Source organism: Danio rerio, chromosome 24 (assembly GCF_049306965.1).
Source record: "Danio rerio strain Tuebingen ecotype United States chromosome 24, GRCz12tu, whole genome shotgun sequence".
NCBI classification, from domain to species: Eukaryota; Metazoa; Chordata; class Actinopteri; order Cypriniformes; family Danionidae; genus Danio; species Danio rerio.
The window spans coordinates 28791091-28814480 of NC_133199.1; the positions used below are offsets into that span (position 1 = coordinate 28791091).

A 23390-nucleotide genomic window follows, 5' to 3' on the forward strand; every position below is an offset into this window, starting at 1 on the left:
TTATAATTATATGAAACTTAATTACCATACGTTGTTCGCTGTACACTGAAAAAATTATTAATTGGATTTACTATTGTTATATGGGCTGAAATTAAACAAATGTAATTTGGTAAAGTTCAACTTGTTTGTTTAAATTTAGCACAATTAAACCTTATTGTTACTTTTAAAGTCAGAATTCTGATATTAAAAGTCAAACCTCTGTGGTATAAAGTCACAAAAACATTATATCTCAGAATTCTGATTTTATATCTCAATATAAGCTATTCCAGGAACTATGAACTATTCCAGGATATGTTCTTACACAGCGGATACCCTTTCAGACGCAACCCAGTACTGGGAAACACCCATACACACTCATTCCCACACACACTCACACTATGGCCAATTTAGATTATTCAACCCACCTAAATAGCACAGTCTTTGGATTGTGGGGGAAACTGGAGCACCTAGAGGAAACCCACATGAACATTTGGAGAACATGCAAACTCCACACACAAATGCAAACTGACCCAACCAAGACTTGAATCAGCGACCATCTTGCTGTGAAGTGACAGTGCTAACCACTGAGCCACAGTACCACCCTCATTTAAATGTTTTGTTTACATATTTTTTTTACAATTGAAATCTTTCGTACTTAATGCAAAAACATGATTTATGAAAACCACTAACATCTCCAGTTTTAGTAATATCTCAAAAAAATGGAGCTATCTGTTTTTGCGAATAATAATAACATGCATATATTTCTATATATCAGATTTTTATATTTTATATGTGAAAAAATCTTCTCTGTTAAAAAAACAATTGGGGGGGCGGGCGGTATATATGTGTGTGTGTATACATACATACATATATATATATATATATATATATATATATATATATATATATATATATATATATATATATATATATATATATATATATATAATCTTTACATTCAAGAAAAAAGTTAAATAAAATGATTTGATAATTATTTACTTTTTAGAACAGTTATTCTATACTGCAATAACATTTTACAATTTTTTTTCTATATTTTTAATTAAATATATGCAGAATAAGCTTATTTTACATTTAAAAGTCGTACTGACCCCAAACTTTTGACTGGTAGTGTTTGTTTATTTATTTATCTTTTTTTAACTTTTTTTTTATTATAATCCTTAGTCTTTTTTTTTTTTTTTTTTTGGTTGGCTATGCTGAACAATTTTGCATTGAGTATGCAAGATCATTTAATTTATTAAGTTAAATATTAAACGAGTTAATCTTGAATCTCTGCGAGTTTCTTGTGTTTATTGTGATTCGCATTGGGTCAACCAACGTTAGTTTCATATATGGGCAAGTAAACATGGCAACCTCTGACGTGCTGCTTTCTAAAAACAGAGCTGTCTGATAGTGGGCCTTGGCGTGCGGGAATGCCAGTCTCATTACAGAGGGTACAGACAAGCGCTTGGGCCTGATTTCACCCCGCGACAGAGGACTGGAACAATTTAATTTTCGCGAACCAAAACGGTCTCATTCTCAACTTCACTGGAGCCGTTGTTCGCCAGATCAGGATGGACAGCTTGGAGAAGCAACTTATTTGTCCCATTTGTCTGGAGATGTTCACGAAACCGGTTGTGATTCTTCCCTGTCAACACAATCTTTGCCGGAAATGTGCTAATGACATATTCCAGGTACAGTTATTACGATGTTTTTGGTTTGTCAACATGATTTATTACTGAACAAAAACTTCAGTCGTTGAATTTAAAATTGACGTAGACATAACTATATGCTAATTTTAATTACAGTCATGAAAAAAGCTGAAAAGTAAATAATAGGCTAAGCTAAAATAATGACAAATCAAAATTATAAGTCATAATTAATTTATTTATGATTATATATGTGTGTGTGTGTATATATATATATATAAATATATATATATATATATATATATATATATATATATATATATATATATATATATATATATAATTGTAGTGTAATTAATTGTAAATCATAACATAAAATTAAATATTATTAACTATATGATAATACCAGTTGTGATAAGGTAAATCACAAAGATAAAAAGTTAAAATTGCCATTAAAAGTAAATTAAGAGATCATTTATATTTACAAAAGGCAAAATTGTCACAAATATAAATATTAAGAGACATAAATTTATATAAAGTGAAACTGAGATAAAAGGCATAACTATGAGAAATAACACCAAAATAAGGCAAGACTATGTGATAAAAGTTAGTATATAAAGCCATAATATAGCTGAAATGAACATAAAACTAAATTACAATAATTAATAATTTATAATATTGGTTATCTTAAGACATGAGTAATTGTATAATATCTCCAGTAATACAATGATTATTATTTTGCTGTCCCATGCACACTACCTTTCTAGTCTTCAAATCCATACCTTCCAATCAGAGGAGGCTCGGTGACATCAGGGGGCCGTTTCAGGTGTCCATCCTGCAGACATGAAGTTGTGCTGGACCGTCATGGGGTTTACGGCCTGCAGAGAAACCTGTTGGTGGAAAACATCATTGACATGTACAAACAGGAGTACATCAGGTTAGATCTGGGAAAACGAATGCTTTGGGAATCTCTAATATTATGTCCATATGGTTTTACAAGATCCCTTGTGTTTAGTACCTAAAAATAAATAAATCACAAATGATTTAGACAGAGAAGGGAAAATCTAAAAGCTCCATATGGTGACCATTCGCAAATGCAGCAAAGATTCGTGAAGCAGTTTTGTCTGACTACAGTGAAAAACTTCAGTTGTGTCCCAAACTATGTAGTATAAACTAGATTAGACCATTCACTCTATTTATTTATACAATAGACTGGTCACCAACTTGTCATCACTGTTCAAAAAATGAGATCCATTTAATTTGACATATAAAGTCAAAATGTATAGCTAAAAATGCAAGATGTCCTCACTGCAGCCCGCAGCTTAATGACATAGGCGATCGTCAACTACGAAGCAGATCTTGTACTGCCCACTAAGGTTGCGCCCATGCTACTGTGGTGGTTGGGTTTAGGGTAGGGGAGGTGTAGGCGATCATCCACTATGTAGCGGACCTTGTACCGCCCACTAATGTAACACTCATGCTACTATAACAGTTGGGTTTAGGGTAGGGGAGGTTTATGGGATCGTCAACTACGTGAAGAACCTTGTACCACCCACTAAGGTACTGCCCATGCTACTGTGGCGGTTGGGTTTAGGGTAGGGAGAGGTATAGACCAGTGGTTCTCAAACTGTGGTACGTGTACCACTAGTGGTACGCGGGCTTCCTTCTAGTGGTACACGGAGGAATGAAATATGTCATGTACATGCTACATATAATTCAAAATTTATTAAAAATGATGTATATAATATGCCATATATTATATATAGGCTATATTTCCGAGGTAATCTGCCAGGTTTTTTTAACTGTGCAGAGTTGTAGCTGCTTTACTGGGCCAACTACGCTACTGTATTTCAATGCTGCTCATTTTGGTGGTACTTGGAGAGACAGTTTTTTTCTAAGGTGGTACTTGATGAAAAAAGTTTGAGAACCACTGGTGTAGACGATCGTCAATTACGTAGCGAACCTGGTCAATTACATCATTTTTATTGAGATGAAAAAATAAGTAGCCCAATTTAATACATTAGGAATAAATATTATAGACAAATTTATAAGAATAGCGTTGGTGCCAATAGACTAGTGGTTAAGTGTGCCAACATATAGCATCCTGGTGCTCATGGCGACCCAAGTTCGATTCCCGGCTCGAGATCCTTTGTCGAACCTTCCCAGCTCTCTGCTCCCAATGATTTCTTGCCTGTAACCTCCACTGTCCTAAATAAAAGATGAAATAAAGAGGAAAATATAAAATCTTCTAGTTTTTTATATATATATATTTTAAATATTTTACATGAATTTTACATGAATTTAAATATATTATCTTTTTATTTTAAAGATGGTCAGTGACTAAATATTATTTTAATATCTGTTTAATAAATCTGTTTTGCTAAATGGACCAAAATATATTAGCTATATTCCCTTGAGAAATTAATTTAAAAAAAAATATTTTTTTCAAATCATTTATGCTGAGCATATGTGTGTGTGTGTGTGTGTGTGTGTGTGTGTGTGTGTGTGTGTGTGTGTAATTGTGACATTTGAAGATAAAAAAAAAGATAAAAAATAGATCAAACCTATATCATTTACATAATAAGTCAACCTAAATAGTTTAAATGGTGACATCAAAAGTCAAATTTAAGAGCTAAAGCCATAATAAATTTAAATAATAAATATTTACATAAAAGATATGACAAAAAGTAAAAATTGTAATGAATTAGGATAATTTGGATGAATTATGAGTATTTATTATACTTTTTTGCTAGAATTATGATTTACCAAAGGATCATTTTAATTTATTAAATTTTTTTTGTGGTTAAATTTACCTTCAATATACACCTATTTCAGTGGAATAATCCTCCAGCCATTCAGTAAAGTTCATGAAGAAACTTTTTTTTTTCAAAAAAAAGAAAAGAAAGAAAAGTCTCATAATGAGAACAGACAGGCTTTTAAGATTGAAATTCCCCAAGGTTGAACGATTAAACTCTCCACCGCCCCGCCACTTTGCATCCCACTTCAGCGTTTCACTTTATAAACTCAAAACAGCTTGTTTTGGCTGGGAGGTTTATCTTTTAAAGCAGCCGATGTTATTGTACTGCAATAGACAGATGTCCATGTGACTCGAGACCTGTGACTCAGATGGGTCAGAAGGCTAAGGATGACGGTCAGCTGGCAGCAGACTTATTTTTAGTTCCACTAGTCAGAGTTGAGTCTCATAGACACACTGACACACATCATAGACCCTCAATACGGCCCTGTGAACTCTATAGTTTTTTGATTAACCGTTGATCTGGAGTCCTGTCCACATTTGAACCAAAGTCGAGGGCTTCGAAAAGTACTGATCTGTTTTGTCATACTCAGTGTTTGATACTCATAGATCTGTTTTTTACACAGCAGCAGACCTTCTCCTGAGAGAAAGGTTGACCAGCCGATGTGTGAGGTTCATGAGGATGAGAAAATCAACATATACTGCCTGACCTGTGGCGTCCCCACTTGTTCTATGTGTAAAGTGTTCGGCGCCCATAAGGACTGTCAAGTGGCCCCTCTTGACAGTATTTACCAGACGCAAAAGGTAAAAACTGTAGCTTTTTGATGCATATTGCTTTTTTACATATTAGATTTTCTTATCATATAGAAATCTGACACATAGAAATATATGCAAATTATAACCAGTACATGACACAAGTTCATATTTGGATTTATATTTCATAAATTTGCAATATATAAATTTTAAAATATTGCAATAATGTCCATTTACATATTTATTTTTCAACCATATGAATTTAGAATAACAATATGTACATATATTTTGAAAAAGAATTAATATAATATGAGATATATATATATATATATATATATATATATATATATATATATATATATATATATATGTATGTATGTATGTATGTGTATGTATATAATAATAATGTACTTTAATAATAATATAAAATTAATATAATTAAATATCTAATAATTATTTATTCATTATAGCTCATATATTTGAACAAATTTACATATATGTAATTCCAAGGATTGAAAAATATATATATATATATGAAAATGACCATTTTTACAATATTTAAATTTTTTGTCATTTATGTAATTTGCATATATTAACATATATACAATTTCTATGTGGGTTTAAAGTGTAATATAGCTATAGTTTTGTGCATGTAAACAAGTTACACTCATTCGGACCACGCAAAAAATGAAACACATTTTTTTATGATCACATTCTACATAGTTAAACGTTTAAAGAATAAGTACAAACTAATAAGATCTTGCTGGATGAGGGCTGACTTTCCATTAATTTTTTTGGTGAATTGTAATTGTAAATTGAGATGTGATCAATCCAATCAAAGCCTGTTTCTACTGTAAAACAGAGCCTGATTGGTCCTAAACCCACCTTACCTACATGAGATCTATTTTCTATTGGTTGAACTTCCTAAAGATTTTAAATGATGTTGAAAACCACACAATCACAATGTGATTGGATCAAAGATGTTCGATTGCTTTAGTAAAGTAAACATGAAACAACAGCACAGGAAACAACAGCGTTGTTTTTATGTATTTTTTGATGTACTGAGGAATGTTTTATGTAAATCTGACCCTGCAACACAGTCTTAAGTTACACTGGTTTACTTATTACTAGGTATTAGCCAAAAATACACTGTATGGGTCAAAATTAACGATTTATCTTTTATGCCAAAAACCAATAGAATATTAAGTCAAAATCATGTTCCATGAAGACATTTAGTAAATTTCCTATTATAAGTCTATCAAAACTTTTAGTAGTCTTACACTACTTGACAAACGTCTTGAAGCTTATCCAAGTTTTAGGAACAACAAATAATAACTTGTAGTTGATATTGGGTATCAGAGGTGGCTTAAATGAAAGGCAAAGGCCTCTAAATTACGCTTATTTTACCAAAACTCCCATGAGCTTGAAGGACTGCATCCATACATCTTTACAATGACTCCAATAACTTATTAACAAAGACATCTGGAAAGGCAAAGAAAGCGTTCCTGCAGGACTCAAAGTTCATCAAGATTCTTTGGATTCATCTTCAATGCCTCCTCCTTCATCTTACCCCAGACATGCTCAGTAATGTTCATGTCTGGTGACTGGGCTGGCCAATCCTGGAACACCTTGACCTTCTTTGATTTCAGGAACTTTGATGTGGAAGTATGCAAAGGAGCGCCATGTTGCTGGAGAATTTGCCCTCTCCTGTGGTTTGTAATGTAATGGGCAGCACAAATGTCTTGATACCTCAGGTTGTTGATGTTGCCATCCACTCTGCAGATCTCTTACACGCTTCCATATTGAATGTAACCCCAAATCATGATTTTTTCTTCACCAAACTTGACTGATTTCTGCAAGAATCTTGGGTCCATGCAGGTTCCATTAGGTCTTCTGCAGTATTTGAGATGATTGGGATGCAGTTTAACAGATGATTCATCTGAAAAATCTACCTTCTGCCACTTTTCCAAATGATCAACTTCAAGTCAAGTTAATATTTGTTGCTCTTACAACTGGGATCGACGACAAGACTTTTGTCAGGTAGTGTAGATTAGTAGTAATATGCATTGTCAAGCACTTCATTTAGACAATTTTCTCATTATTTAGACCAGGGGTCACCAACCTTTTTAAAATTGAGAGTTACTTCTTGGGTACTGATTAATGTAAAGGGCTACCAGATTGATACACACTTGTCAAATAACAAATTTGCTCAATTTACTTTTAATTATAGATTATTATCAATAATTAATAATATTCATCTATGTGAAGACACTGATTATGTAAATGATTTCTCACAATAGTTGTCAACAATGATTTAACAAGCTAGGAAACAGAAATATCTATATGCAACACTTTGTTTCTATAAATCTCTAAAGTATTTACATATTCAAATGATCACTTCTACAATATTTTCACTAGCCACTAACATTTTGTAACAAACCATGCACTACAATGTACCATGTTCGTACAGATTATCAATTGTGTAACAGAAATCAACTTTCAGATTTTACTGAAATTATCACCAAATCTACAGCATTTTTAACATAGTCGACACTCTTCTAACCATTGTTGTTGCCCCAAATTGGACATCGGAGAGAGTGGAGGCTATATTTATTAGTCTTTAAGCACAGTTTTGCTTTCCTGTCTGAAAATGCCTTGTTTTTCTAATCAAAAATGTGTAGCTCTAAATGAGACTTCAGTTGCTTTTTGGGGGGGTTTCACCATTCTTGTGAAAAAAAGACTGCTGTTTTCACAAACCTTCCAGCCTTTTTCCATTTGTAGTGCGCTGCCCGGTGGGCAGTTAGCATGGTAATGTTAGCTTGCGTGACACTTTCTGAAATGTCTTTCAATATTGTGTGCTTTGCCATCACTAAATTAATTACAAAAAGAACTCTTCCTCCTATATTCACTTTGAAAATTATGTTTTTTTTCTGTTTTTTTTTTTTGCCATGTTTTCAAATCCTCTCCTCCCCTTTACTGCACCGTTGCTGTGGATGCTAATATGAAATATTTTTAAGTTTTTTTTTTTTATTTCATTTTCAAATTTACACAATGCAATTGTGATTTAAAAAGAATAGCTACAAAAATATTAGGTGGCACTTACTGGTAAGTGGCACTGTGGTGAGCTATTTTTAGAACAGTCCCTAACAGGGCACTATGTTGGTGACCCCTTATTTAGATTTTTTGGACCCTCAGATTCAAGGTTTACACATAGTTATACCTCAAATATGGTACAAATATATCCTAACAAAGTATGGAATGCTTAATAATAAAGCTGTCAGATAGTGTATAAATCTCAATTCAATAAAAGAATTACAGTTATGACTGATGTTCTTGTCAACAGTCACAAATGTGTTTCTATCATAAGTCATGTGCATGTTCAGACACAGAGAGTTGCAAAGCAAATGCTTTTTAAACAATAAATAATGCGAAGCTGATAAAGATATACAGTGCAATTAAAAATTGCATACTAAGTAGGTATTATCTCGAATGGCTAGTATGAATAAAATTTGTCACATGACCTATACAGGTTGCGTCACTTGATGTAAATAAGGCGTAATTGGGCCCTTTATTTTTGTGTGCATAAGTATGGCAGAATTTGCGTCAGCATGCATGCGCTTGTCGGCGCAGCATATATTTTTACAGTTGTGTGTTAATATGCTTACGCACGTCCTCATCTCCAGACAGAGCTCTCGGATGGAATAGCAATGATGGTGGGCAATAATGACAGAATCCAAGGCATCATCAGTCAACTGGAGGAGACCTGCAGAACCATAGAGGTTAGTCACCCTGTGTGGGGGCTTCTCCCTCCCCAAAGCCTGGCAGAACAACAGGATTATTGATGAGGAACGTAACAACGCTTCCTCTGACAAAAGATCCACACGCTCTGGCATCAATGAGCCAGGCAGGCAGGAAGCTGGACTCTCTCCAGACCTCACAGTTGCGTTCGCAGAGGATCCATGATTGACAAGCAAGCAGAAATGAGCCGTCTCTGTTGAGCATATGGCTCCTCTGACGGAAAGTCATTGTGCGCAAGGTTAAGGGTTAGATGCGGTCGAAGAAAAGGAACAGGTAGTCAAACTATTGATTTAGACAAGTTCTAAAGATCAATCTTAAACTTTTGGCAGTCCATAGTCAATCAGTTACACATTTTAAAACATTGCACGTGCAGATTAAGTGGCTTTCTCCTGCATCATTTTATGCTCAGATTATAATAAAAGGAAGATTATATGCTATAAACACTCGAGGGTTTAGGATTGGTTGGAGATTTTGTAATAGTTGGGAGTTTTTAAGGGTTCTAACGCACATCATTTGATGCAAAACACACACACACACACACACACACACACACACACACACACACACACACACACACACACACACACACACACACACACACACACACACATATATATATATAGTTAATATGTTATTACATAGTTATTATTGTAATATTATTGCATTTTAAAATAACCATATTCTATTTTCATATATGCTGCAATGTAATTTGTTCATGTGATGGCAGGTTATTCTCTTTAAATATTTTGCATTATTATTGAAAACAGATGCTACATAATATTTTGTCAAAATGATGAATAGATGAACAGAGGGGATCAAAAGAATATATTTGTAAACAAATTACATAATAACCTAAATTATTATCATCCATTTTTTAAAGAAAATACACCTTATACCTTTTTATAGTAATGTATATAAATATCTAACTGTACATTTATGAATGTGACTGAATTGCATTTTATACTAAATTCATATTTAAACATATTTCCAGGAAAATGGCCGACGACAGAAATCCAAGGTGTGTGAAAGGTTTGACCACTTGTACTCAATTCTTGAGGAAAGGAAGAGAGAGATGAACCTGAAAGTAAGTTCCGAACAGGAAGAGAAGCTGAACTACATACGTGGCCTCACAAAGAAGTATGGAGATTATTTGGAGTTCATGACCAAAATCATGGAGACAGGAATACAGACACTGGAAGAACCAGAGATGGCTGTTTTCTTACAGGTCCGGTAAACCTACAATAGGTTATAGAAACAGGGTTACCACAATAATATTAATAATAATTATAATAATAATAAGTGACGATTATTAGCCCTTCTGTACTTTTTTCTCTCTCACATATTTCCCAAATTATGTTTAACAGCGCAAGAAAATTTTCACTGTATTTCCTATAATATTTTTCTTTGGGAGAAAGCCTTATTTGCTTTATTTTGGCTAGAATAAAAGCATTTTTTAATAATAATAATAAAAAACTTTTAAGGTAATTTTAAGGTAAATATTATAGGCCCCCTTTAGCTATATTTTTTGAATGTCTACAGATCAAACCACTGTTATACAATAATTTTCCTAATTACTCTAACTTGCATAATTAACCTAGAGAAACTCTTTAAGCTGAATACTAGTATTTTGAAAAATATCTAGTAAAATATTTTTTATTGTCAACAGGGCAAAGGTAAAAAGAAATCAGTTGTTGAAAATGAGTTTTTAAAATTATTATAGTCAGAAATGTGTTGAAAAAAACCTTTCCATTAAACAGAAATTTAGAAAAAGTTGATATTTTATGATAGATCATATATAAATGCTGTTTAGGGGAAAACATGCTAAAATGTTATATTATGTTATAAATACGCTATAAAGCATATATGTTGAACTCCATTAATTCAAAATGCTGGCACAGAAGTCCATTTAACAAAATCATGAAAACTGATTCATAAAAATGTGTGGGAACCCTGAAAAAATTTTAAATATAATCTCATACTTTTTATGTTATCCTCTCATAAAATAAATAACCCCTTTCTCTCTTACGTCATACAGAATGCTAAACCCCTTCTGCAAAAGTAAGTGACGATCCCTTCTGCAACCTTAATGCGTATTTTTCATGTTGAACATACACCAGATTGATTTCTTATTTGTTAGAATTGCAAAGGCATCGAATACCTCACACCTGGAGAGAGTGGAGCGCGGCTATGAGAGCATGGATCATTACTCTGTACACTTCAAGAGAGAGGGCAGGGCCCTGCGCAATATTGACTTCATCAGAGGTATGACTTCACCTGAAATGCCTGATTAAGCTTCAGCTATCAACATGTTTGGGTTTAAATCAGGTTAGCTTGTTGAACTGATTACTGCATGAAAGTAACCTTTTCACGCTCCATTCAGAAGTCCTTGAGATGTTTTCAAATTTTGATTCGAGCAACCAATTCAAAAGCCAGCCGTCTTTTCAGTATATTAAATCAAATTTGTAAGCCAATTTTTAAAAAGAACCAGCAGAAATGTGGCGTTAGACACTGTCAGAATAGTGGAGTTGATGGTATCTTTATACTCAAGTGGGTTGAGAAAATGCAGCTTTTTGATTTTACACTTTTTAAGTCCATTCACAACAAGAATGATATTTATTTGACCTATCAGTTGCATCGTGTGTCACGCTTGAATTAGAGCAGAATGCATTTTGATTGGCTGATTTGACTGCCTATTTGAGATTATTCACAATACCTTAAGTGATATATTTTTCATAATTTAGGTTATTGGAATTGGTGTGCAGTTTTGGAGTAATGGAGGTCATCAAAACCACACTCCCCTGGTTTTAGTGACCGAGGCTAGTGCTTTAGTTAAGACCAGAGAAGTCAGTTTTACCTCCATTATGCTTACCTCTCCCAAAACTGGCTTCCATCTGGGTCATGGCACCACTATAACCCCTCTAATTCTACTCATCCCACTTGGGAAGGGATTCAAACTGTCACTTCTGGAACGAAAGGCAGGCAACTATATTTCTATAGCACTTTTACAATGTAGATGGTGTCAAAGCAGCTGTGTCAGTCCAGTTTTCAGAGTTGAGGTTCAGTTTAGCGAAGAGCAAATCCCTCGATGCACAGCTCCACAAGTCCCAAACCAAGCAGGCCAGTGATGACAGTGGCGAGGAACAAACTTCACCAGTTGACTAAAGTGAAGGACAAAACCTCAAGAGAAACCAGGGTCAGTAGGGCACGACCATTTCTCCTCTGCCCAAACTTCTTGTGGAGAGCTGCAGTGGAGGCGCCGAAGGCTGGAGAACGATGGACGTCCATTGCTGGAGAAGCTGCAGGTGTGAGGATGCTAATGAATTTCTTGAGGCCATGGAAGCGAGCTTTACCTGCATTACTAAGGGTCTCCATTACAGTCACAACTATAAACTTTTCTCCCATTGGTTACAGCAGTAAAGTAAACCTTCTACTTCTGCTCACCCCACTCCAAGCAGGATTTGAAACAGAATTTCCAGCTTGGAAAACAAGCATGTTACAACAAGACATGTCATGTTAGCTTACCCCCTTCATCCTGCTCAAAGCAGGATAAGTAGGACCTGAGGGCTTACTTGGTGCCTTGACCAGTATGGTTGAGGGGGGGTGAGTGAAATGGAGGCTAGTTAGGATAAGCTGTGCAGATAAACAAGTCCCCTGGCTTCTACAGGTGCACCAGTGACTGATGCTAGTACATCGATTGAGGTCAGTGGAGTAAGGTCTCTCTCCCATTTGCAGGACTTTTGTACTCCTTCAGTTCCACTTCACCCATTTAAGCATTTCTGGCATTTAAGGATGGATGTAACCTCAAACGCATACTTTGTGCCCAAGGGAAGCAAGGTTTACCTGTGCAGCTCTTAATAAAAGGCCTTCGATACACTCACCTCACTAAACCTTACTCCCATTCTGGTCACAGCACCAATGTAACCTCTCCAGTTCTCTGCTACTCACCACACTTCAAGCAAGATTTGAAACAGCATTTCCAGCATGGGCTGCAAGCACGTTAACAATCCTTCTATTAGCATCTGTTTTAGGGTGTCCACCGCTCATTCTGCTTTAAGCAGAGTAGGCAGAACCTGAGGTGTTACAATGGTGCCGTGGCCTAGATGGAAGTGCGGTTTAGGGGATAGTGTAACTGAAGTCAGCTAGTTAGAGCGGCTATGCAAGTACACATCATTTTTCTGCCCTCCAGAGACCTGTTACAGGTGGTGGTCTTAGTGCCAATGCTACTTTCTCTGGTGTTTCACGGAACAGTTCATGATCATCACGTTTCGTTTTTAATTTCACAACAAGCTTAACTGCAGTTAATTTCTGTTTGATTGAGGTGTTTGCCCATCAGTACTACACTTTAATATTGCGACTAAAATAGGAATACTCCACATGTCTTCTATTTCTGTTTAGTTCGATTACGACTTCAGTAGGATTAAGGTAATCAAAAATCATTGTTTACATGGTAGACTCTTAATCAGAGTATTGTCTTAATCCTATTAAAATCTGAGTATTGATGTAAAGATACCATGTAAAGATACTCACTGTTTCGAATCCCACTTGGATAAGGGAGAGCAGATGTAGAAATGCAATGATCCAAATGAAAGTGTAACCCCATTAGTAAGGATGTACTCACACTAGGCACGGTTATCCCCCCCTCTCCCCTTCCACTCGGCCAAGATTTGTACTTTTTCCTTCCGTGACTGAGAATTTTAATGTCACTAACGATGCAACTGTTCAGTTTTGAAGAGAATCGCTCTTGCTCAGTGTTACGAAGGCCAGCTAGTAAGTGCTGTGCAGGTAAACCTCACTCCTCTGACCTCCAAAGGTGCTCTAGCGACAGACAATAGAGGCCATGGCCTTTAGCCTCCTTGGTAGAGCAACCACAATTCCATGCGGAAAGTCGTCGGTTCGATACCAGCTCAGAGCGAGTTGGGTGGAGTAGGACCGGCGGGGTTACATAAGTACAATGGAGATTGCTTTAGTTATATTGTTTTGTATTATCTTAAGTCATTTTTGATGCAGTGACACCATAGACTGTAAAATATATGGACGTAGTACCCGTGATGTCACCCATAGGTTTCTGAACACTGCAAAAGAAGCCACAAGTAGGCGCGGCAAACCGTCGCCATTTTGTTAGCGAGTCATCGCACAGACGGCGGGATACCAAACAAGGGCAAAGAGGCGAAGAGTGACCGGAGCTACAGACACCTGCTGGCATTTTGCTTGGACCTGGCTTAGACAGACGTTACTTTGAGAAAACACTTAATACTTCATTACCTGCGACTCGTTTGTATTCTGACCACATGTGCTTGGCTGTACACTATATCAATAAAGTGTTTAGACTTTTAAAAACACTGCTTTAACACATTGAGCCACTAAACATTGTTCTTATGAAGTTTTTCTACAGGAGGAAAATGCAAATTATTTCCAAACACTTCAGATATAGTCTGTGTTAGCAAATGCAAGTCTATTGATGAAATCCAGGCATAACACTGCATGACGGGCGATACAGTGGCGCAGTAGGTAGTACTGTCACCTCACAGCAAGAAGGTCGCTGGGTTGCTGGTTCGAACCTCGGCTCAGTTGGCGTTTCTGTGTGGAGTTTGCATGTTCTCCCTGCCTTCGCGTGGGTTTCCTCCGAGTGCTCCGGTTTCCCCCACAGTCCAATGACATGCGGTACAGGTGAATTGGGTAGGCTAAATTGTCCGTAGTGTATAAGTGTGTGTGTGAATGTGTGTGTGGATGTTTCCCAGAGATGGGTTGCGGCTGGAAGTTGCGTAAAAAACTTGCTGGATAAGTTGGCGGTTCATTCCGCTGTGGCGACCCCGGATTAATAAAGGGACTAAGCCGACAAGAAAATGAATGAATGAATGAATGAATGAATGAATGAACACTGCATGACAACGCTTCAGATGACGGTTCCAGAGCCTACAGTTAATCAATCTGTCAGATTCTGGAGTGCTTTACAGGTCTAAATGGAAATATAAATGATAAATGATCTTAAATAAAACAAATACATGTATAGTAGATGGTGTATAAGTATATAACTTTACTGGCATGTGAAACGGAGGCCACGTGAATGGTTTGTGAGCACAAATAAGTGCACACAGCATCTCATATCATCTGATAATTGTAAGAAATGAGTCCAAAAAGCAACTGACTGTGTAAAGCCACAGAAAACAACACAAAAATATGATGTGTATGCCGAGTTCAGTTGCTAATCTGCCGGAGTCAGCTGAGGTGAAGTGACAGCGACCAGCGAGACCTAGCTGTCACAAAAGTAGCCACGCCCTTAATTATGCAAACTTAATATAGCCTAATATAAAGGAAACGGATGAGTTATAAAAAAATTCACCCCCCTCACAGTTGTTATGAAGGGTAATATTAGCTATATGAACAAGCGTGATTCAGAGCACTCACACATTTCAAACAAACCAGGAAACAGGGGTCAAATGCACCCGGGCATAGCCTAATGAGAATAGCCTATCTTTTCAGATAGCCTAATGTGAATACACCCTAAGAGACAAACTAGTAAGAGTCTGCAGTCTTTAGAAACCTTGTTAGTTGAGCCATGGAAATGCCTGTTTAAATTGGCTTGGAGTAGGCCGAGTAGTACAGATGGGGTTAAACGGGCAATGGGATGGGAAAGTCAAAGTTGAACTTGAACATTGCATTTTTAGAACAGAGCATCATGCATGACATGCTGCACATTCATCTGGCGAATGGGAAAGCTCAGTGGAACGGAAGTGTGCCTTTAAACGGTCATTTGTTTTTCAGATGATGATGATGAAGAGGAGGTGGAAGATGAGGAAGAGGTGGGCGTTGAAGCAGCTTCAGGAGAAGTGGATTTACTTGGCCAGTTGAATGAACCACTACCGCCACTCCTGCCCCCACAAACCCTGAGCACACGCAGACCCGCCGCATCATCCTAACTTCACTAAAGTACACATGCCAACACAAATATTGATCATTATCACTGCAACCTGTTCACAACAATATGGACACCTAAAAAAACAGACCCTTTTACCAGATGCTGGAACTATTTTTTTTGTTTTAGTGACTACTTAAGAAAAGTCAGTAGATGACTAAATATAAACATAGATGACTTAGGAAACCCTTCCAAGATTTGTGGTGTTGTTTACTGCGTAGGGAGTGTTCGCGTGGTATTTTCGTCGCAGTTGGCACGGCAGTGGTATTTGAGTTATGAATGATACGTTTTGCCTTAAATGTTGTCTGGATTTCCTATTTCTAAACGTCAATGACAATAAAAGAGTACCCCCATGTAATGTAATCAGTGCTTGAGTTTGGACTAATGCATGTATACAGTAGATGACTGATCTACTTGAAGAAACATCCGTGGCAATGCGTGGAAGTAATCTCCACATCTTTTTTATGCTCACGGAGTTGCCTTCCCCTGGTTTGTAGGCGAGAGTAAACAAGTGTTCACACATCTCGGTGGTCGAGCTGAAATAACGATGCCAGGACATTGCGTAATCCATATATTCTGGCCCAGTGGAGGGTGATCAGTGACAGGATGTGCTTCTGTGGCTGGATTCACACAGAGAAATGGCTACAACCAACTTAATGAGGCCCATGGAGCACAACTCTTACCATGTGTGGCTTCCACCTTCTGCAATGAATGGATCTTATGTGGTGCAGAATGAAACGTAAGGTTTTGTGTCTTGTTAGCTCACATATGAAGTATTGATCTTATTTAGATGTGCTTCACCCGTTCAGTTTAGGACATGGTTCAGTGAAAAGATCTCTCCAGTTGCTGATGGAATGAGTCACCACACGTCAGGTATTTGGTTTAGTGTGAAACGTTTCACTCAGCACCAGTGTTTCTAGTGCATTTGGTAATCCGTCACATTTTTCATAATATATAGGCGTATTTTTTTTTCTTCGTCTTTATTTTGAACATCAATGGTGCCTCTAAAGTGAATGATGTCTTCATATACAGGGCAAGTCTAGAAAAAAATCTATCTCTTTTTTTTGTTCATTTATTTATTTTTAAATACATTAGTGTCATTGAGAATCAGTGAGCATATTGATTTAATAATTCAGTTTTAAGTGCAACACCCGGAGGTATATGCATTTATGATTTGTTTTTGAGTTTATTAAAAAGTGTGGATTCAATCTGAAGGGGGAATATCAACTATGAAGGAATGATCCTGGTATGCTCCCTGGTAAAGGCAATCAAGATGTCAACCATCTCTGGATAATTCTTCTGTCATAATAACACTCATCACGATTTATTTTCAGTTTCATTGACACGTAAACGTGGTGATTGTGAAATATGCTCTAGTGTATATATTTTAAACATGATTTAATCATTTTCATGTCAATAATCTTAGACAAGAGGTGTCAAACTGTCTTTCAAAGTTTTATTGAAAAATATAAATATAAGACATTCTCTTGCACAACAAAAATTAATGGTTGCTCATTAGTTTATTAACAAACTTAAACAATGTACTGTATGTTACAATGAGACTCAAGTCTGTCAGATAAAATAATACAGTACTGGAAAATATTGTCTTTTTATTTTTTAAAGGAAACCCAAACGTTTTTCATCTACAGTTCTGAATGATCACTTATACAATAACATCGATGGAAAGTGATGACAGTGTTGCGCTTCTGAACACTTTGATTCATATACACCTACTGCACTCTATTCGCCTTCCTTGAGATATCTACAAATAAAACAAGTCACCGGTATAAATAGATCATGATGGAAAAGCAGCACTATGGTACAGAGTATTCATGTTTGTGCTAAATGTAAAAATATCTTTGGCTGATGGGTTCGCTCGTGGTTACTTCCCGAATATTTCCATCATTTTGCGGTTGCTGTGAGCTTGCTGGGCCATTTGCTCGGCTCTGGCCATCTCCAGTACTTCTCGTAGCAGATGAAAGGTCAGATCTAGGGAAATCGGCGGCTCCTCCGACCTGCGCTCCCTCTCCATTGAGTCGAGCGCCCGGAGCGCGTAACTGCCATCCAAGCGGCCGATGTTTCCAACTTTCCCCTCCAACAGACGCTGCGTTAACTGGAGCTGCAGCGCTCTTTTTGGATACTGGGATGTCTCGGGGAAGCTGTCGGCTGGAGATCGGGGAGAAGTCGGGTTTCTGTTGCCGAGCCGGATGAAGTACTCCTCCCCCAAGCGTGCCAAAACCGGCGGGGACTGCCGCTCTCCATCGGGGTCCGCGGCTGGCTGATTGGAGCTGCTCTCGATGGCTCTACATTCATACGGCGGTGGAAAGGCAACGAGCAGAGCCACCGTGGTGACGAGAAAATTGAGCTTCATGTCAAAAAGTGGCGAGGAGAATCTGCGGGAGAAGTGAGTCAATTATGCGCACTATTTCAACTTCTCGGCAACTGTTTTGCGCACTCTGGGACGGAGCTCAATCCTTGACAGATGCAATTTAATCAAAGCGCCCTTAGTGAACACTTGCGTTAATTTTTTTTTGCATTGCATTGCATCGCATGCATATTTTTAAATCCACTTGGGCATTTACGCGCGCCTTAAAAGTTGGATAGCTGGGTGCCTCATTGTGCGCAAAACACGAGGACGCATCCATAGCAATACAAACTGACTAGCACAAAGATTACCAGTTTAAGATTTTAGCATTACCAATGGTCTATACCTCAATATGAGCTGTCATATTCCAGATAAGATGTTGCGTACCTGTGCGTAATTGGTAAATCCTTGGATGGTTTTTGAACTTTGCGCGGCGCGTCTGTCTTCTAGTTGCTGCCTATCAAGTTATTACTTTTAGGACTTCTTCAAAGCAAGGCTGGAGTTTGCATTTATATAGGCACGGTCAGCGACAAGTGTCACGCATTTAGTAGCTCGCGTCTGCGCAGAGGGGAGAGAGAGTTGACTTGAATGAACGTAAGTGAACAGTTTTCGGTTTGAATGAGTCATCGAGGTTTGTGTGTGCGTCCTTGAGTGTGTATGTGTGTGTGTGAAAAAAGATGCACACAGAACCAGGGGTATTTTCGGATCCTTTATATTGACATTCTATCTTGAATGAATATGTAAGACTGTACGCTTTAAATATTTTGAAAGCTGTATGGGTTTTAAAAATATATGAAATGCATAGTGATAATTACGAGGATCTCTAATTACGACATGAACCCCCAAAGGAGGTCAAAATTAATATTCAAGACAGTCTCCTCTAAATATGTTGAAAGCTTTATATTAGTATAGCTTTATATGCAGGGTGCGAATTATAATGCTTCATAATTATGACCTGAATCCTTAAAGGAAGCTAAAACATAAGTAAGGTGATAGTCTTCAATGCAACGATTTTATTGAACAAAAGTTAGATATAAAGTTATGCATAAAACAAACGATCGAGAACAGATCACAAAGTCATGTTCTCTTGAGAAATGTTTCCTCCACGAAAATATGAGTCTTGTTTCAATCTCATTTTAAATTCAGCCTACATTTCACAAATATATGACGAACCCATTATTCGTATTTTGAATACAACAGAAAAATGACGGTTACTTATTCACGCCAAATTTCTATTTGTCTTGCACAAAACGAAAGTCAACAGACAAAATTAGATAAATTAAAGGGAAAATCTCTTTTTTTAATGTAGCCTGTAAGTAGTTTTTTTTTATCGTTACTGTAAGTGTGAGAACAGCTTGTAACGATCAGACCATCAAAATACCGTCAACAGCTTGTGTCGTCTAAGAAAGTCATTTGTTTGTATGGAAATGTAAAGTAAGGTTTCATAATAGTGTGAAAAGTTTAGAGTGTAAATAGAGTGTAAAAGTTTTACTACAAGCACCTAAGCTAACTATGGATAAAATTATGATTAGCATTATGTTTACCACAAAAAACATGTTTTGTTTTTAGTTTAGTTTTTTTTTTTTTTCGTTTTTTTTTGTAGTAAAACTTGTTTAGAATTTTTGCAAAAAAAAAAAAAAAGTGCTGTCCTAAAACCTTTCTTTCACTGTTTCACTAATGCCTAGTTCAGACTGCGTGATTTTAGCCCCGATTTTGGCTCGCCGACAGGTTTTGAGAAATCGCCGACAAATGCCTGAAATCACAGTCAAATCGCTGCTCGTGCACGTGAGTGACAGTCACACAGTATGAACGATCAAAGACGCGATCTGAGAGAATCGCCGATGAGTCGCCGATGCCTGTGAGATATTTGGCATGCTAAATATCTGGAGCTGTCGGCGATTCCAATCACGCCGTGTGAATTGAGTTTTGACTGAAAATAACATCAGCGATCGCCTACAGCCAATGAGAGAGCAGCATTCACTTGTGTGTGCGTGTGTGTACCTGCTGCAGGCCAGCGGGAGGCTGGGGGAGAAGTTAAAAGCTGTCTTTTTCGGTTTATTTGGACCCACGAAATGGAGGGAAAACTAGTGGAGGTTTGACAGGACTCAGGAGCAACCGTGTCTGTTTGACGTTTCATACAGAAAGAAATTAGTTTATTATCAACGTTGAGGAGAAATGGCTAATTCCCTTTAAACCAGGGTTAGCAAACATGTACATGTTCTACCCCATTAAAGGCTTCTTTCTCGTTATGTAGTTAATAACAAAAGATATACTACATGTTTTTGGCTGTGAGACGTAGTTTGGACAAAGTTGTCGGCGAATCTCCCTATAGTAAAGTCATGCAATGTGAACGTCCATGTCGCCGAACCATTTTGCAGTGTAAACAAAGCAGCGACGAAACGCTAGCCCAGATAGTCATGCAGTGTGGAAACATCTGTGACACGACTAGTTTGAAAATCATGCAGTCTGAACTCGGCATAAAACACCATGGCTGCGTCCAAAATCGTCTACTACTCAGTGCGTACTGCGTTTTAATTTAAACATACTACTCGGCTGTAGGGAAAGTGTGTTCTATGTCAGTAGTATGACTGTAATTCAGACGTACAACTACAGCCACCATTTTGTCAGTTCTGTCAGTTGCGTCACTTCACTCCCATTCAATGACGTCTGTCACGATGCATCCTGGGATAGTGTAGTGTCCATCCGATGCGCACTTCAGAATCTCGCTGGAAGTAATACGTCATCCGGGTACTTATCACATACTGCTTTTCGAATTCTATAAATTCGGACATACTACTCAGCTCACATACTGTTTGTAGCGTACTATATAGTAGGGAAGTATGCGATTTCAGATGCACCTCAGTGTATTTTATGTACAGAAAGCAAATGCTAATGTGGTATTTAATGTGGTATTTCAACACAATCTCACGGCAATTCATAACTTTTTCATTTAGTGGCTAATTCGTATGAATTCGTACAATCTAATTCGTACCATTTAGTACGATTTGCTCATCCCCCAATGATAGTTGGGTTTAGGGGTGGGGTTAGGTACCACGCCTCCTTTTTAAAATCGTACAATTTCGTACAACTGAACTCATACGAATTAGTACGAATTAGCCACAAAACTGCCAAAACGTAAAATACTTAAGTTATTTATCGGTCACCTTTGTCTTTGTCAGTGTTCTCGACATCTCGATATGTACAACTACCAAATTTGTGAGTGATTTTGTCTTGTAGGACTCCATTTTGCTTATTTAATATAACAGTACACATCTACAATCACAAAACCCATGACAAAATGTAAACATCTTCAAAGCATCCTCCATCCTCTGGTTGATGGCTGGTACCTAAAACTGAGTCCCTAAACACAACACAACTCAGGAGCAAACTACTCTACTGGCCTAAAGATATATTACTCCTAGCTAAAATAAACGTCTTCAACAATAGTTGAAAACTCTGTAATTTCACAAGGAATCTACTTAATTTGTTCATTTATTTTGCCTCGGCTAATCCCTTATTTTTGCCACAACGCAATGAACCGCTATCTATAGCATGTGTTTTACACAATGGTTGCCCTTTCAGCCGCAACCCATTACTGGGAAACTTATTTTTTTTCAAATTTTTTGACAAATGACAAATGATTATTTCAGAACACATCACACTGTATATATGTGTGAGAGTTTGTCAGATACTGTCTTGAGCAGTTGGAACCAGAGCAGACCTCATTATTATTCATGACTGTCCCAAATATGGTCAAATAATATAAGACCAATTCTTATAGTTGGACATGGACCTGCAAAACTGTTCATGTATAATTTTTGCATGTTCCTAAGCTACATACTATCTCTTTAGATATGAGAGTACAGTTTAACATTGTATAAATGCATTCTGTGGCATTTGAATTCTCCAAATACCCATTTAAAGTACTGTCAGAAAAAGTCATTGCCTTTAACAAGTTATTGAATAATTCATGCAATAATTCAAACGAAATAATAACACTTGTCTTGTTTTCTGTTGTGAATCCATAATCTTTACTTAAAAGCAGCTTGCTTGGCTAATTTAGCATTTCACTGACTGGTTTCGAATGTTTAGTTACATTCTTGATCCTTGCCCGTTTGCATAATCATCTCTAATTACCAAAGATGCATTTTAAACGGGTGTAACTGCACTAATCAATTCCTTGCTTGCCAGTCCAGGTTGTTCCCTCCTTAAAATCGATGTCAGATATGTCACACTTAACTGCGGGTTGTTCAGTTGTTGCAGCCACACAGGCGTGGTGAACTTCGGCCAGTGTTCTAGTGAGGGTGTCACTTATCCAGACAGCACAGACAGAGCTCTGGGTCGCAGTGATTACAGATGCGCAGCGGCAGGACCACGTCACTCTCGCAGTTGCTGCTGTCAAGTGCTGTCCTCCCCCCCAAAACCCCCACCTCTCGCTCTGCTCTGGCCATGAGGGAGGCTAAAAGCTGGAACACTTGGCTCGAGCCCTTTCACACCTGCTTTCAGAATGCCAATCAGATTTGCATCCCAATCAGCTTCTAGACAATACATGCTAACATTTGTAAATAAAGTGAAGGTTACATGTTTCCCAAACAGTTCTGAATGGAAGTTTTTGAATTGCTGCAGTCATGTGGTTTTTTTTATAAAAACATTATTACTAAAAATGTGCAAAATTATAAGCCACTTTTAATAAACAGGATACAAATGTAAGTCTAAAATAGATATTTCTGCTATTGACAAACTAATTGTTTAAGAAAAGGGGTGCTTATTTTGTGATTGTTGGATGATGGCAATGCCTAAGTAAATATTCTACTATTTAAAAAGTTTATTATTTATTTCAATATAATTGCACATTAGTGTCTGGCCGCATTTTCAGCCATGCTGGTTCTGAAAGTATTTTCCATTTCAATTGTCCATAAGGATTTTTAGAAGGTCTTTAATAAAGTGTTATAAGCCATGCAAACCAACCAGCTTAGATCATAGCATTGCATTGTACTTTTAGGCTTCAGTTAAGGGGATTACAAAAACAAAATAGAAAAAATAAATATTTTAATAAAAATATTATTCGTTTATATAAAAAAAATCTATAACCTGCTTATCAGTAAGTTTCCATGTATTTAAATTTTTATTCTTGCAACACATTTCTTTGTTGTTGCATTTTGTGCATCAATTCTCTATTGG

The 23390-nt window shown here is 37.0% G+C and overlaps 2 protein-coding genes across 3 annotated transcripts; one reads left to right on the forward strand and one right to left on the reverse strand.

Annotated features, from left to right (window-relative positions):
• The first annotated feature begins 1336 nt into the window (after positions 1-1336).
• On the forward strand, positions 1337-16207 carry trim55b (tripartite motif containing 55b). Of its 2 annotated transcripts, none has more exons than NM_001039982.1 (8): positions 1337-1670; positions 2393-2562; positions 5007-5184; positions 8817-8912; positions 9923-10156; positions 10967-10989; positions 11069-11193; positions 15694-16207. In NM_001039982.1, exons 1-8 carry the CDS (start codon positions 1551-1553, stop codon positions 15846-15848), a joined length of 1101 nt encoding a protein of 366 aa, NP_001035071.1. In that variant the 5' UTR covers positions 1337-1550; the 3' UTR covers positions 15849-16207. The 2 variants fall into 2 exon arrangements, with proteins under 2 accessions (NP_001035071.1, XP_068073216.1); XM_068217115.1 differs by having other exon boundaries at positions 1415-1670; positions 5010-5184; positions 15694-16203.
• Positions 16208-17286: 1079 nt separating this feature from the next.
• crhb (corticotropin releasing hormone b) lies at positions 17287-18724 on the reverse strand. The gene is given in 2 exon segments (NM_001007379.1): positions 17287-18237; positions 18597-18724. A coding segment is annotated over 1 exon segment (489 nt). The 5' UTR covers positions 18216-18237; positions 18597-18724; the 3' UTR covers positions 17287-17726.
• Positions 18725-23390: the final 4666 nt, after the last annotated feature.

Coding starts and splice junctions, on each gene's coding strand:
- trim55b (NM_001039982.1), top strand. CDS start 1,551: ATGGACAGCTTGGAGAAGCAACTTATTTGTCCCATTTGTCTGGAGATG. Junction 1,671..2,392: donor GTGCTAATGACATATTCCAG/GTACAGTTATTA, acceptor CTACCTTTCTAG/TCTTCAAATCCATACCTTCC. Junction 8,913..9,922: donor AGACCTGCAGAACCATAGAG/GTTAGTCACCCT, acceptor ACATATTTCCAG/GAAAATGGCCGACGACAGAA.